The sequence below is a fragment of the Nicotiana sylvestris genome, chromosome 7 (genome assembly GCF_000393655.2).
Source record: "Nicotiana sylvestris chromosome 7, ASM39365v2, whole genome shotgun sequence".
In the NCBI taxonomy this organism is placed as follows: Eukaryota; Viridiplantae; Streptophyta; class Magnoliopsida; order Solanales; family Solanaceae; genus Nicotiana; species Nicotiana sylvestris.
Genome location: NC_091063.1, coordinates 154,190,221 through 154,204,982, shown reverse-complemented (window position 1 = coordinate 154,204,982; position 14,762 = coordinate 154,190,221). Strand labels below are relative to the sequence as shown.

The 14,762-nt window shown below is 34.9% G+C and overlaps 1 protein-coding gene across 1 annotated transcript in view; it reads left to right on the top strand.

Moving 5' to 3' along the window:
* Nucleotides 1–8,801, top strand: part of LOC104222135 (uncharacterized) — a 56,495-nt gene extending 47,694 nt beyond the window's left edge. The window contains exons 4-7 of the mRNA XM_070152479.1: nucleotides 7,099–7,172; nucleotides 7,264–7,357; nucleotides 7,534–7,616; nucleotides 8,429–8,801. Of these exons, the coding sequence (XP_070008580.1) occupies nucleotides 7,099–7,172; nucleotides 7,264–7,357; nucleotides 7,534–7,616; nucleotides 8,429–8,593 (416 nt within the window). The 3' untranslated portion in view covers nucleotides 8,594–8,801. The remainder of the gene's footprint in view (nucleotides 1–7,098; nucleotides 7,173–7,263; nucleotides 7,358–7,533; nucleotides 7,617–8,428) is intronic.
* The last annotated feature ends 5,961 nt before the right edge of the window (nucleotides 8,802–14,762 follow it).

Here is a 14,762-nt window from a genome sequence, read left to right as displayed (position 1 = left end):
TGCATTGGTGCACCTCATGTGCTTTGTGCACAACCTGTGGCCTGCATTAAAGGTCTTTGTTAAGTTAAATAATTTGACAGCATATGCTGTCAGATATATTCTACTGCTCATACCTTGCTTTAGTTTAAAAGTATTAAACCTTTTAAAAGTTAAGTCTGCCAGGGAATGTTGATGGGGGTTAATACTTAAATAACTAATTGGAATCTGAAAATGTGAAGGCACATGGGAGGGGTGTTGATATATTTTGAACAGGCTGTTAAAAGGGGTAGGGTTAAGGCTTATAAAAGGGGGCAGACATCTAACTAAGAAGAGGAAGGATTGAGAGGTTAGGGAACCCTGAAGAAAAGAGAGAGTTTGAAATAAACACAGATAGAGCATACAGAGATAGAGGGGGAGACACTGAGAGGGAACATCTGAGAGTTAAATTTCTGAAAACAGGAACTGGAAAAGATTTCTTTTAGTAACTTCAGTATAATTTCAAAACTGAAGATTGGTTTTAGATTTTGGAAAGAAAGGAGATAGAGGGTGGATATACAGAAAGCAGAAACTGTCTTTTCTTCCTGCTGTTTGTTCGATTTCCAGTCTGTTTACCCTGTTTCAAATAAGTGCTGATTTCCTCTCAAGTATCAGTTAGGATTCTGTTGTTTGGTTCTTATTGGTTTGCTCTCTTTTGGAATTGGACCACTTGAATTCTGAGCCCACTCCTCTGCTTTTGCTGTCATTTTTGTTGCCTCTTCCCATTGGCCATAACTGCATCTTGCTTTGGGATTTTTGTTACCTGCTGTTACTGCTGCTACACTTGTTGTCATTGTTACTCTGCTGATTGCCCTCTTCTTCAATTATCAAATATTTTCAGGTACACAACCTCTGAACCATGTATTGTTGAAAGTTTGAAGTTGAAGCAGAAATAAAGAAATGAACATCTGTTTATGTTATAACATTGGTGTTGAAAATAGGTTGAATGTTAGTTGGGCCTGTATTTGTTTAACTGCAAAGTGCAAACATTCTGTATAAACTAACATACATTCTGTTTGAGATGAACTATTAGATAGCATTGTTCAATAATAATGACAGTATGACATAGACAGTATGTTTGATTTAGTATACATTCAGTTCAGTATAACACTCTGTTTGACTTAGTTATGACTGTATAACATAGAGTCATTGGCAAGCACTTGGATGTATTTTGCCTAGACCACTGAATTGACAAATCTGTGGTACTAGGTCTGGGATAAATGTATCCCAAACAAACTCTCATGCAGTCACGTTAAGAGTCTGGCTATGAATGCCAGCTCTCCTATCAGATTATTTGTTCCAATATAGGTTCGATATCGGGTCTCGGTATAGATTCCTTGTTTCGAAATAATGTGATGATTGTTGAGGAAAACTAATAGTTATTTTGAGTTCAATTAGTAGTAATTTTCCTAATAAACAGCCAATTTCGTTTATCAATTTCAAATAGGTTAGAGTTTAAAAATAAAACTTGGAGGTCGTTAAATATAACTCAGTATATGTTGTTAGTTTGCTTGCAATCTCACTTAGCAAATTAATAAGCGTATTCACTCGATGAAGACAAAGCATGAGGTAACTCTCACCTCATAAACAATCAATCAGGTAATCAAACAAATTTAGGTTCGGCAAACATAATAAAGATTCAGTCTGTATTTGTTCAAACAAGCAAAGTTCGGTATCATCTTTCTTTTTAAAGACAAACGTAGTAGAAATGTAGTCACTGTAGGATGCCCTTCTAAAATAATGAGACGAGCCTCGCCAAATAAAAATGCAAATTGCGGGGCCCTCAATAATTGATCATGATAAATACTTAGAATTTGGGACGGACTGTTTAGTGAATTCCACTACCTTCCCCAAAGATAATAACGCGTTAGACTCTTTAGGCGCGACTTAATTAAATTACATTCTTAAATTCGGGTGCGCATTTATGTGACCCAAATTCAAATCTCAACGGAGTCGAAATGTGTTAACAACTACGGGTGCATTGATTGTGACGTGGTTCGAGATGCATTTTCACGACGTTGCAATTCTATAAAAATAAATGATAATAATAAAAGCGGTTTAAACTTAATAAAAGCACGTAAGTCGTAACATGTATTTAAATCAGATATTTAGCCATTATAACAATTTAAGCGACCGTGCTAGAACCACGGGATTCGAGGGTGCCTAACACCTTCCCTCGGGTCAACAGAATTCCTTACTTAGAATTTCTGGTTCGCAGACTTCATTTGGAAAAGTCGAAAATTTCCTCGATTTGGGATTCAAGATAAACCGGTGACTTGGGACACCAAAAGCCAAACCTTTCCCAAGTGGCGACTCTGAATTAAATAAATAATCCCATTTCGAATATTGTCACTTAAATTGGAAAAACTCCACCCGCGCATCTTACCCTTCGGGGCGGGGCGCGCAAAAAGGAGGTGTGACACTCACAAAATCAAATTCGGATTTAAACTCACATATTTAAGCTTGTTAAAAATCTAATTTTCACCACCCAAATGAATTTTATTTGTTGAATTAATATTTGAGTCACAGTTAATGATTCAAAAATTAATTTAAAAGCTTGAGGAATCTTTTTTAAAAATTAAATAGTAATTTTGAGAACCTTTTGAAGTTGGATGTTGAATCTTAGCCTATTATTTTTAGGTTAGTTGGTTGTAAATTAAAATATGGGCTATAAAATTTAAAAATAGAGAGCCCAGTTGTTTGTAATGTGAAATTTTCTCAAATTTTTAAAATTTTATATAAAAATATATATATATATATATAGGTGTAATAATAAATTTAAAATAGATACTCCTATAATCGGTTTAGTTCGAATTTTTTTTGGTTATTTTTTGATTAAAATCAAAATCAAACTAAATTTGATCGATTTTTTAAAATTCAAAACCAAAACCAAACAAAACAAAAAAGTATCTATTTTTTTTTATCGGATTTGATTTTGGGTTTGGTTCCATTTTATTTTAGAGCCCTTCCTTGCCCTTACAGAAACGGCGGAGATGCCTCTTCCAAAAAACATCAAAACAATCGCATGCCCTTCCCCAAAAGATACAGAACAACGGCGGAAACCCAGACCCCTCCCCGTCTCGATTCTCATATCTGACTCTTTCCCTCTCGTTCTTTCTCTGATTTCATCGACACACACACGCGATTTAGGAAGCTAAAGGAAAAATCATAAACACACACGAAATAGATAGAAAGCAAGTCTGAAATTCAAAGATCCAAACAAAAAGTTCAGATTTGAAAATCACAAAACCCCCCAAAACAGAAGGAAAAACTGAATTTCGGAGAAGATTTAAAAGGGGATTTGATTGCTGAAGTTTCAAAGTTCAAATTCCTCATCTCTGGATCTAAAAGCTGGTTGACTGTTGAAATTATTGTTTTATTGCTGAGATTACCGCCGAGCCCCTTTGGATTGATTTTCGATCTTCATTTGGGCTCACTTTAGCGCCATTGCTTTGTTCGATTTAGGTAAGTTTCGGGTCCTCATTGTACTATGTATGTATTGAGTGATTAAATTGTTAAATCGTTATGTGATTTTGTAAGTTTTGCTCGATTTTTGCTACTCGGAATCTGATGTCCAGCGATTTTTGCTACTCGGAATCTGTCTAAGTTATTTATTGCATACCACTCGTTAGAAGAAACACGTGTTCTTCTATAATTTTTATAGCTGAAGTCAAGCTTCTACGTGTGGCATCTCTAAGAAATTTTCGTGAAAATTTCTGTTGCATTTCTGCATATGTAAACATTCTAGGATGTCTGTATATAGCTTGCTCATTTGTCTGTGGACTCTTCCTCATTTGTTTTAAGACAACGAAAACTGCTTTGATCACACAATTGTTTGACATTTACTCTTATTCAAAAGAGTGTTAAATCCAAAAAAAAAAAAATGATCCTAAAAATGGTTGCAAGTAGTCATTAGACTAACCTCAGAAATGAGTTCTCCATTTTCCCTTGAGAACATGAGACTTTGGGATTTAGTTATGTATTGTAATTTGGTCTATATAACATGGAAGTTGAAGTATAATTTGTCACCAAGTTGGCTGTCATTGGCAATTTGCTATTTGATTGTTTGATTGAAATGAGGCTTTTATTTGTTATAAATTGCCATAGTAAATAACACCAATAATTTATGGCCCTCAAAATTAATTTTAGAAACCCTTTTGTTAGAATAATCCGAGGCATGCCATGCCAAAATAAAATCTCAAAACTCATGACCCTCCCTTAATTAATTTTAATCCTTAAAAATCGAGGTGTGCTATTTAGTTGAATTTTCCATGGCCCTCGCAAACTTGAAAGTGCGTAGTTGCTTGAGGCGCGTAATTTAAATTAATTTCCTTAAACTCGGGTGTGCATTTCATGTGACCCAATTTCAATTCTTAACAACGTTAAATAAAATGTGTCGTGGACCGCAGGTGCATTTCATGTGGCGTAGTTCAAGACGTGTTTTAAATAACGTTGAATCTTCCTAAAAATAATTAAAAGCGGTTAATAAGTTAACAAATTGTGCCATAGGCTAAAACATGTAATAAAATCAGATAATAGGCCAATTATAACAATTTAAGCGACCGTGCTTGAACCACGGAACCCGAGAATGCCTAACACCTTCTCCCGGGTTAACAAAATTCCTTACTTAGAATTTCTGGTTCGCAGACTTCAAAAGGAAAGTCGAATTTCCTCGATTTGGGATTTAAAAATAAACCGATGATTTGGGACACCAATTAAAATATTCCAAGTGCCGACTCTGAGAAATTAAATAAAATAATCACATCTCGAATAATGTCACTTAAATTGGAAAAACTCCCTTATATACTACATTTGGGTGTGTAAAAAGGAGGTGTGACAGCTCTGACGACTCTGCTAGAAAATTGGCTCTAGTCAGCGACGCCAATTTGCACCTGATGAAATTAATCTTCAAAGTTTGTTAACGTTGTAGTCTCACTATCTGTATGAGCTATAAGGTCAATTTCAACGGAGTCCAAACCAACCTGGATTTCAAAAGACGTAACTGGTGATGACAATTCCAGCAAATCACTCTCGTCTGCGCCATTAGACATTTTATCGATAATGTTGGTCGCCTCTAAGTTTCTACCTTGGGAGGTAGATTCCAAGTCAGATGAGTTTGGGACATGGCTCAAAACAAGAGAATATGCACCTTTGGACCTATCAGATGATTCATCAAACACCTTATGCGCATGAATTTTGTTTTTGCAGTCAGATTGTCTACCATAGTTTTGCAAGAAAGATGAGTTGGTCATACAACTCCTCTTCGCTAATCTCCCTTCCGACTTGAGCCCTTTCTGTTTAAATCGAGTTCTCACTTTATCAGCAAAATGCTGCCAATCAATTAATTGCTTGTTCCTATAGAACCGCTGGTACCATTCCAATGCGTTCTGATCATCCTCAATTCTATAGAACTCAAAATAATGCTTCCATAGCCCGGTCTCGAGGTTGAAAAGAGGTCGTTCTTTGTTTCCTCATAGCCTCCAGCAGCATCGAACGAAGATCAGCGAGATCCTTAGAAAGTGAGGCCTTCATTTCCTGAACTGAATCACGAATTGAATCTTCGACGAAAGCCTTGAGTACTTTTTGGTCCTCCATTAGAGACCTCTGGATGAAAGCACCAATGTAACAACTGGATATTACACCCAAACCAACTGATTATATTAACTCAATAAAAGGAACTACAATAACCAAATAGCAATACAATAGTAGAAAACAACACTAAAGGAAGTAGAGAGTAGATGAGAAGAGAAATTGCAACCTAAAGCTAAGAAGAAAGGGGATGAGAAACAGTTTCAACAGAGGAGATGAGAAGAACAGACTGAGCCAAGGCTTCAACATAATTCACATCCTGTATCTCCCCCTTGATCCCAAATATAATGTCCTAGCATTCCATTCGGGTGTTTAGTCATTGGGGTTCTTCTCACTTAAACTTTTGGCCCAAATGTCCCAACTGGATCAGCGTCGTTTGACATTTCTGGCCCATAGCCCCTTCCTGACTCAACTTGGTTCACAACAGAAGATGTTCTAAGACAACTCCCGTAGGAATTCCAAAAATTTGAAACAAAAAATTCCAGATTTTGACTTTCATAAAATCATAATTTTATATAATTTTCAGGTATTAAAAGCAAAAATATATAGAGGTCAGAGAATTAGAAAATAGTAACAAACTAAAAATAAAGAGAAAAAATAAGGAAAAACGGGAAAACGGGGCAGGGCGGGGCAGGGTTAGCAGGACGGGGCGGAGTAGGGCAAAAAATTGTGAAGATGGTAAACGGGCAAGGGCAGGGCGGGTCAAGATCTTAGTGGGTCAAAGCTTGCCTGCCTCGCCCAACCCATTTGACATCCCTAACTGTATTCTAGCCCAGCATCCTGAAGCCCAATTGATCTCCCCGTCATCTCTTCCAGACAACTGAAGAAACTTTCCCATAACTTTCATCATCTCCTAATTGTCGGAGCTTTCTCGCATTTTGCTCAAAAGTATTATCATCCCACTTTGAATTCATACGGTACGTTTTTAAATTAGAATGGCAATTTACCTCAATTAAAAAAAAAATTTTTGCTGTATATGGATAAACAGAAGAGTGCTATTTATTATTTTGCTTATCTAATATCTAATTATGTTGTTTGATTGAGAATCCTCCTTTTGTACCTTGAGTTAAAATAAGAAAGTTGTGGCAAGAAAGTTGTGTTCATATTTGTGATTTTGGGGTGACTTATTGTGGAGTTGAGTTTTTCATGGGAGATGTTGAGTGAAAGAGAAACTGGTTACACTGACCAGAAGATATCAGTTAGCTGTGGCAAAATGACTACATCTGTCCCCTAAAAAAAAAGAAAAAAAATCAAAGGGATAGCTGCCCAATTACATATACGTCTGTCCTCTCATTAGCATGAGGCTAACACTCCGAGCACAATCAATAATGCTAACTGATAGAGCCTGTTAGTTCTGATATTTGGGTTGCTATTAAGTGGGAGGTTAATTTCATGTTTCCCAAGATTAAGCCAATATAGAAGCAACTATAGTGTGCTTTTTTTTTCACTTCTCGTTTAAGCTCTATATGGTTTGATACATTCTTATTACTACAGAGACGAAAGAGAAGATTGTTGCTAATTTGGCGAACTTTGCATATGATCCTTACAACTATACCTTTTTGTGCCAGGTTAAGAATCTTCTGATAAGTAGTTTAAGTTTGTTATTCAGTCATCTTTTCCTGTTTTGTTTGGCTCAACATGTCTTGTAATATTAAACAGCTTAATGTTATAGAACTTTTTCTCGACTGTTTAACTGAGCTGAGTGAGAGGCTTGTGGAGTTTGGGATTGGAGGAATCTGCAATGCTTGTGCTGGTAAGACTAAAGCTTTTGGAGTTAATGTTGTGCAATGCTTGTGCTGGTAAGACTAAAGCTTTTGGAGTTAATGTTGATTCCATGATTTGGAACTTTTTTTGTTGGCATATTCAGAATCGCAGTAGACTTACTGTAATCTGCTCCAGAAAATTACTTATGCATTTTTTGACTTGCAGATCCAGCAAATGCTGCTCTTGTCACTCAAAATGATGGTATCCCTCTCGTCATCCAGTGTTTGTCAAGTCCTGCTAGGAACACGGTAAGGACATAAACAAACAGTTTGTGGTCTTCTTGGTTATTGAATGCGTGCTGTTCACTCTTTAAAATATGCACATAAAACATAGTGAGAAGCACTCCAAACTAATAATTGTTACTTGAACTGTCCAGTACCATTGATCTGTCAATCTTGTCGATTACTCTGATAAGAATTTGCCTGGCATCAGTGTTATCACCTCTTATTGAATGTAATCATTTTAACAGTTGGTGTCATTTCAGTTTCTGCTTCTTTGGGAGGCATCAAGAATAATATGATGTTTGCCTTTATTGAAAAAACTCTGAAATTTAGTAGTAGTATTTTTGTTCCTGTCTCAAAGATTGTTTTTACTTTACCACTTCCTTTCACGAGTGAACCCTGGCACGAGCCTACCTTGGTTGAACCAAAAAAGGGGTACATGCATACCTACCTTTACCATATAGGGAATGAACTGTGTTAGAGGCATGTGATTTTGCTTCGATCTCTTCGGCTAAACCTAAAGGAGACTTCGATCATTCTAGCTTTCTGAAGGAGGAACATGTCACTCGGAATTTCAGAAAGTGAATCCTCTTTTTCAAATCCTCAACAGCCTCATACTTAGGTGGTCAGTTTTACTTCTCAAAGTCTATGTCAGTCTCTCATCGACATCCTCTTCTGAGCAATTACAGTATACAAATTGTTACATTGTGTATCTATCTAAACAATAAAAAATGGTTATTGTATGCATATGCACATAAAGAGCAACAGTAACACATGTATATGGGTGTATGTGCATGCATTTCACCAATGGTTTTAACAAATGAACTTCAAACTGGCAGGTAAATTATGCTCTAGGAGCTCTGTATTATCTTTGCAATGCATCAAACAAGGAAGAGATCTTAAAGCCAGAAGTAATTAATGCCATCAAAAGTTATGCAGCTGCTGGTGGAGTTAGTACAAGCTTCAGCAATTTGGCTCAGTCTTTCTTAGATAAACATGTCTAGTACTTGTACTGGTGGGAGGTCGTACGAGTGTTTTGCGCAAGCTGGCCCGCACACCACCCGGGAAAGAAAAAGGAAGTCCTATGTATATCATCAAATTCCAAAACCACCTTTGTTTGTTCCTTGACTCTTGAGTGGCTTCCTATCTTGAAATATAACAATTTACCAAGTATATATGTCAAAGTTTTTAATCGGAAAAAACTTATGGATAGTAAGTTGACGTAATTCTAGAAAACTAACACAGTTACTCCTGCACTGCATATGATAAATTTGCGAAAATTGTTGCTACAGATATAAAATTCATGTATCGTATGTATTATTATGAATAATTAGTGTATTTACCGGCTGGAAAAAGTATACATTAAATCTGGCAGGCAATTTCTGTTAAAATCTTGGATGAGTAGCATAAATGTTGATCTCGCTAACATGTCTAATCTGATTGTGGTAATCTCAAAATTAAAATGACAAATATTTACAGGATTTATCACAAAGTTTAACCAATTTATTCCACATAAATTAGATAAATCATGTTTAAGAAGTACTTGATGAAACTGGAAAAAACGAAATTTTAATTTTTTTTCTCTTTGCATCTGTGATCTGCCTATGTGCCTGAAAGAACAAAAGTACCTAAATCTCCAACGTTGATGTTTAAATGAAGATATTAGTTTTGTGCATTTAAGAGTGTGATCTAGTGATCAATATAATGCGTTAAAAATCATAGCATACCAATTTCAAATTGCAATGAAGATAAAAAAAAATACTAAAAAATACTTATCCAATTCTTGGTGAAAAAAGTTATTCAATATACAGGTACCTCGTGAAATCAATAGCGTAGCAACATTATGCCAAGGGTAGTCTTTTTTTTTGGGGGGGTAGAATGCCAAGGGTAGTCAAATGAATAGCCTTCGCTAAAAAACTATATTGTGGATACAAATCAATTTAATTTATATGATTATATATTGCCTTTTGAATACCTTTAATATTGTTGAGTGAGATATGTTTAAATCTTCGCGTAAATGTTTGCTCCTTTTGTTTGCCAAAACTAAATAGAGATCGTCGTATGTGTAAAAACAAACAACTAATCTTAGAAGTTGTTTTTAAATTTAAAATTGATTCTGAATAAATTTTATAATTTCAAAGTCAAGCTTTCAAAAATGTCTTCAATAAAAGCTCGCTATATACTACTCCACAATCCTCTCGACTCTCTCTTTCTTTTGGTTTTATGCTTACTTTTATTATTATTTTTTTTATCCTTTTTTATACTTTTATTGTTAACATTTTTTTATTTTTATCCTCTTTTATATTAGTTTTGATTTATAAAATTATAATTCTATTACAAAGTATTTTTATTATTTTGCTAAATATAGCGTAATTTAATTTAAAATTTGGTGCACCTATTCATTGAAAGAAAAATTTAATAATTTTCTTAAAGTTTGAACTCCCTTGATAAAATTCCTGACTGCACCATTTTATGAAATTAATTGAGATACGAATAAATTGGTTCGAATATGCAATAAAAAGATTAATTCTCGGCCAAACTTGATGCAAGGTTTTGCTTTTTGTTAATATCCACCCTTCATGTTTTCACAGTATTCACTTTATCACAAGAAACTTCACAATTTTTTTTCCCAGCTCACAAGTGAAACATTCAGCATTTGACAAAGACAAGTGTCCATAACGACAAACAAGAAACCAACAAAAATCATATAAGATGATAAATTCAAAATATAATACAATCCCACAATTGTCTCTCATACAACACTCTCAAACAAAAGCCAACTCATACCAATGAACCTGATAAGTAAATCCAAAATATATATACAGAAAACAAAACAAAAAAAGAAGTAAAAGTACAAAATGGACATAAGAAAATTTATCCAAAAAATAAGGAATTTTTTTTTCTTTTGTTCTTTTTTTTACAACAAAAACAAACTTAATAGGATTTGTTTTTACTTTGGAGGGCTGGCCTTCACGACTGTGATAGGATGCGTTGCATCTTGCACCACGTGGTTGCTCACACTTCCAAGTAACATCCTGCAAATATAAGCAGTTGCAAATTAACCCCATATTGATAATTAAACTGATGCCTTATTTATTCTGATAAAAGATCACTACAGCAATTAATTATAGATTATTATACATCGATATTGTTCTCGAGTTGTAAAATCAATCATTAACGTTTTAGGATATGCTGTCTATATTATATTATACTCATTGAAAGTGATTCTTTCCTGAATCGATGCAAACGCAAGATACTTGATGTGTATCAGAGATGCTTTTGCCAAAAGAGGGACATTCTTCAAACAGATAGAACTTATACTGCCCTCGAACTCAAAGGATGTCAGCTTGGGGGCATTAATTTCAATTATGCCTGAAGTTTCCGAGAGTAGTTTCAACACGAACTGCTCAAGCAACGGGCAATGAGATATTAACCTTCCGAGCAATTCAGGAAAATATTTGACTCTACATAGTTCCAGGCTGATTAACCTATCAAACGCAGTGGCGGACCCAGGATTTGAGCAATTCAGGATTTGGCGTGCAGCTCTTTCAAATCTTAATGATTATAGTGACTTATTATCCAAGTATGAATAAAAAGAAGTTCTAAATAAAAAGAAAGTGCCGAACAGAGAGAGGTTTTTCGAAACATAGGTGCTACAGAAAGGAAAAATATTTGATTTAAACATGTTTTAAACTTTAAACTTTTGATTTTTCTCAAATAAAAAAGGGACCTGTGATCAAAAGGGTGTTTAAAAATTATCAAAAACTTACTAAAGAAATCAAGATTAAGGGCGTATTATTGTCAAGCACTTGAGAATCTTTGGGAGCATAGCCTATGCTCATGTGCCACATCAAGGGAGAGCGAAGCTTGACGATCGAAGTGTCAAGCATGTATTTATTGGCTATGATACGAGTTCAAAAGGCTACAAGTTATACAACCCAAGCAGCGACAAGGTGGTGGTAAGTCGCGATGTTGAATTTGATGAAGAATTGGCATGAAACTGGAAAGCTCAGGAAGAAACTTCATATGATTTTCTTCCATTCTTTGGTGATGAAGAAGAACCAGAAATCATGGAACCTGTGCAAGATACAACTCCACCTTCTTCTCCAACCAATATTGCATCTCCCTCTTCTCAAGAAAGTTCAAATGAACAGCCTCAAAGGACAAGGAGTATTCAAGAGCTCTATGAGGACACAGAAGAAGTTACTAATTTTGATTCTTTATATTGTCTCTTTGCTGACAGTGAACCAATGAACTTTGATGAAGTTGTTACAGATAACAGGTGGAGACAAGCCATGAAGGAGGAGATCGAGTCAATAGAGAAGAACAATACTTGGGAGTTAATAACTCTTCCCAAGGGTCATCGAGAAATTGGAGTGAAATAGGTATACAAGACAAAGAAGAATGTTAATGGAGATGTGGAAAGATACAAGGCACGACTGGTGGCTAAAGGCTACAAGCAAAGGCAAGGCATCGACTATGAAGAAGTCTATGCACCTGTTGCTCGCATGGAGATTATTCGTTTGCTGATCTCTTTGGCGGCACAAATGAAGTGGAAGATTCATCAACTAGATGTCAAGTCAGCCTTCTTGAATGGCTATCTTGAATAAGAAGTCTATGTTGAATATCCATTGGGCTTCATGGTCATAAACCATGAAGATAAAGTGTTACGGTTGAAGAAAGCTTTATATGGATTAAAGCAAGCCCCACGAGCATGGAATAGTTGCATCGACAAGTATTTTCAAGACAATGGTTTACTCGTTGTCTCCATGAATATGCTCTTTACCTTAAAGTTCATACTAATGGAGATATCTTACTTGTTTGTCTTTATGTTGATGATCTTATTTTCACGGGTAATAACCCAAGTTTGTTTGAAGCTTTCAAGAAAGATATGTACCATGAGTTCGAGATGACAGACATAGGGCCCATGTCATATTACCTGGGCCTAGAAGTGAAGTAGATGGAGGATGGAATTTTTATCTCTCAAGAAAGCTATACAAAAGAGATATTGAAGAAGTTCAACATGCTCGATTGCAACCTCGTGAACACACAGATGGAAAGTGGGACAAAATTGTCCAAGTTTTATGAAGGAGAAAAAGTAGATCCCACATTCTTCAAAAGTCTTGTGGGAAGTTTGAGGTACTTGACTTGTACCAGGCCAAATATACTTTTTGCAGTTGGAGTAGTAAGTCGCTTCGTGGAGGCTCCTACCTCTACTCACTTGAAGGTTACTAGAAGAATTCTTCGCTACCTAAAAGGTACGATTGATTTTGGGTTATTTTATTCTTCTTCTAATGATTTCAACCTTGTGGGATTTTGTAATAGTGATTGTGCGGGAGATATTGATGATAGAAAAAGTACAATTGGTTTTGTATTTTTCTTGGGTGATTCTATTATTTCTTGGAGTTCAAAAAAATAGTCCATTATTACTCTCTCGACTTTTGAAGCCGAATATATAGCAGCAACATCATGTACCTGTCATGCTATTTGGCTAAGGAGATTATTAAAGGAGCTCAATTTGTCACAAATGGAAGCTACAGAGATTTGTATTGATAACAAATCAGCACAGACACTCGCGAAGAATTCAGTGTATCATGATCAAAGCAAGCATATAGATACAAGGTATCACTTCATCAGAGAGTGCATTGCCAAGAAGGAAGTCAAACTCAAATATGTGAAGTCTCAAGATCAAGTTGCAGACATTTTTACAAAGCTTCTCAAGTTTGAAGATTTTCAGAGATTGAGAACAAGACTTGGACTGAAGAAGAAAAATCAAAATTAAGGAAAAAATTTGTGGGTTCCATACCTCACATACTAAAGGAAATAAGATGGAAAGGTTGGAGAGGACAAAGTAGGCTGCTTGAAAAATTACATATGGGCGGCTGATCAAAATTTTACTTTGCAATGCAAAAGTCAATTTTGATTGGCTGATAGATTGGCTATTTTACCTATAAATAGAGATGCTTCCCTCTCGGTTTAAACACACCCAAATAACGAGAGAAGCAGAAAGCAGTGAGAGTAATCCAAAGATTGTTGTCTGTGAGATAACTAGTGAGTGGTAGTAATATTGTAGTGAAGTGTTTTAAATAAAAAGTGTTATTTCTTTCAAAGTTGTAGTAGTCTCTTGACACTATTGAGTTGTAATATTATAGTGGTAATATTGCTCCGTTCGGATATTGTATTTTACCCCACTAAAATATTTGGTGTCATTATTACTCTCTTGTGTTATTATTATTTGCTGTGAATATTATTCCTAGACGGGATTATTATTTTTTCCCAACGGTTCTTCATCCACCCGATATATTCTGAATTCAACATTCTCCGTCTTATTATAATCTAACACCATATCAACCAAAAATAACTGCCTGTTTGATTCCACGAGTCGTTTCTTCCTACAGGGGGCTGTATCCCTGTCGTGTAATATGGGAGATACTATGGCCTCATTGAATGAGGAAGAATCAAACTCTATAGTTTTGCCACATCGATCAACAACAACAAAATTTCCCTTATACACAATGATATCGACTATTTTGAAACTGCCATATTTTAGTGTAGTCCAATTCTCATCCAACGACTTCGAATAAAGTAACATAGTCCAATTATTAGGGTTATTCTTGAACAAAGATGATGGAGTTTTGGGGCTGAGCAATTTGAAGTGTCTGTTACCTTTTTTTTAAATTGTATTTCAATGTATCTCGCTGTATTTTATGTATTTCATTATGTTCATTGTCTCTTTTTTTTCATTGTATTTCAATGTATCTCGTTGTATTCCATATATTTCATTGTATTCACTGTAAGCACGTAATTTTTGACCCGCACAAATTTTAAAGTTAGTTTTAGCTTTTTAATATTTTTAAAATATTTACTTGAGTTTATTTTAACATAATTTTAATCTTTTACTTTTAGTCCTAAGACGTAAATTAAAAAAAACATAAAAATAGTTTTATTTATCGTGTTTATCGCTTTTATATATTTTCATCTTTAGTTTAAGATTAATTAGTATATTTTTGTTCATGGTATCTTAATTTTATCATGACTTTAGCTTGTTTTCTTTACTCAAAAATACAAAATACAAAAAAATAATAAATTTTTAAAAATACAAAAAAAAATTATTTTAAAATTTTGTTTATTTACTTAACTAAGTTTAATTAACATTTTGGTAGAATTTTTGAG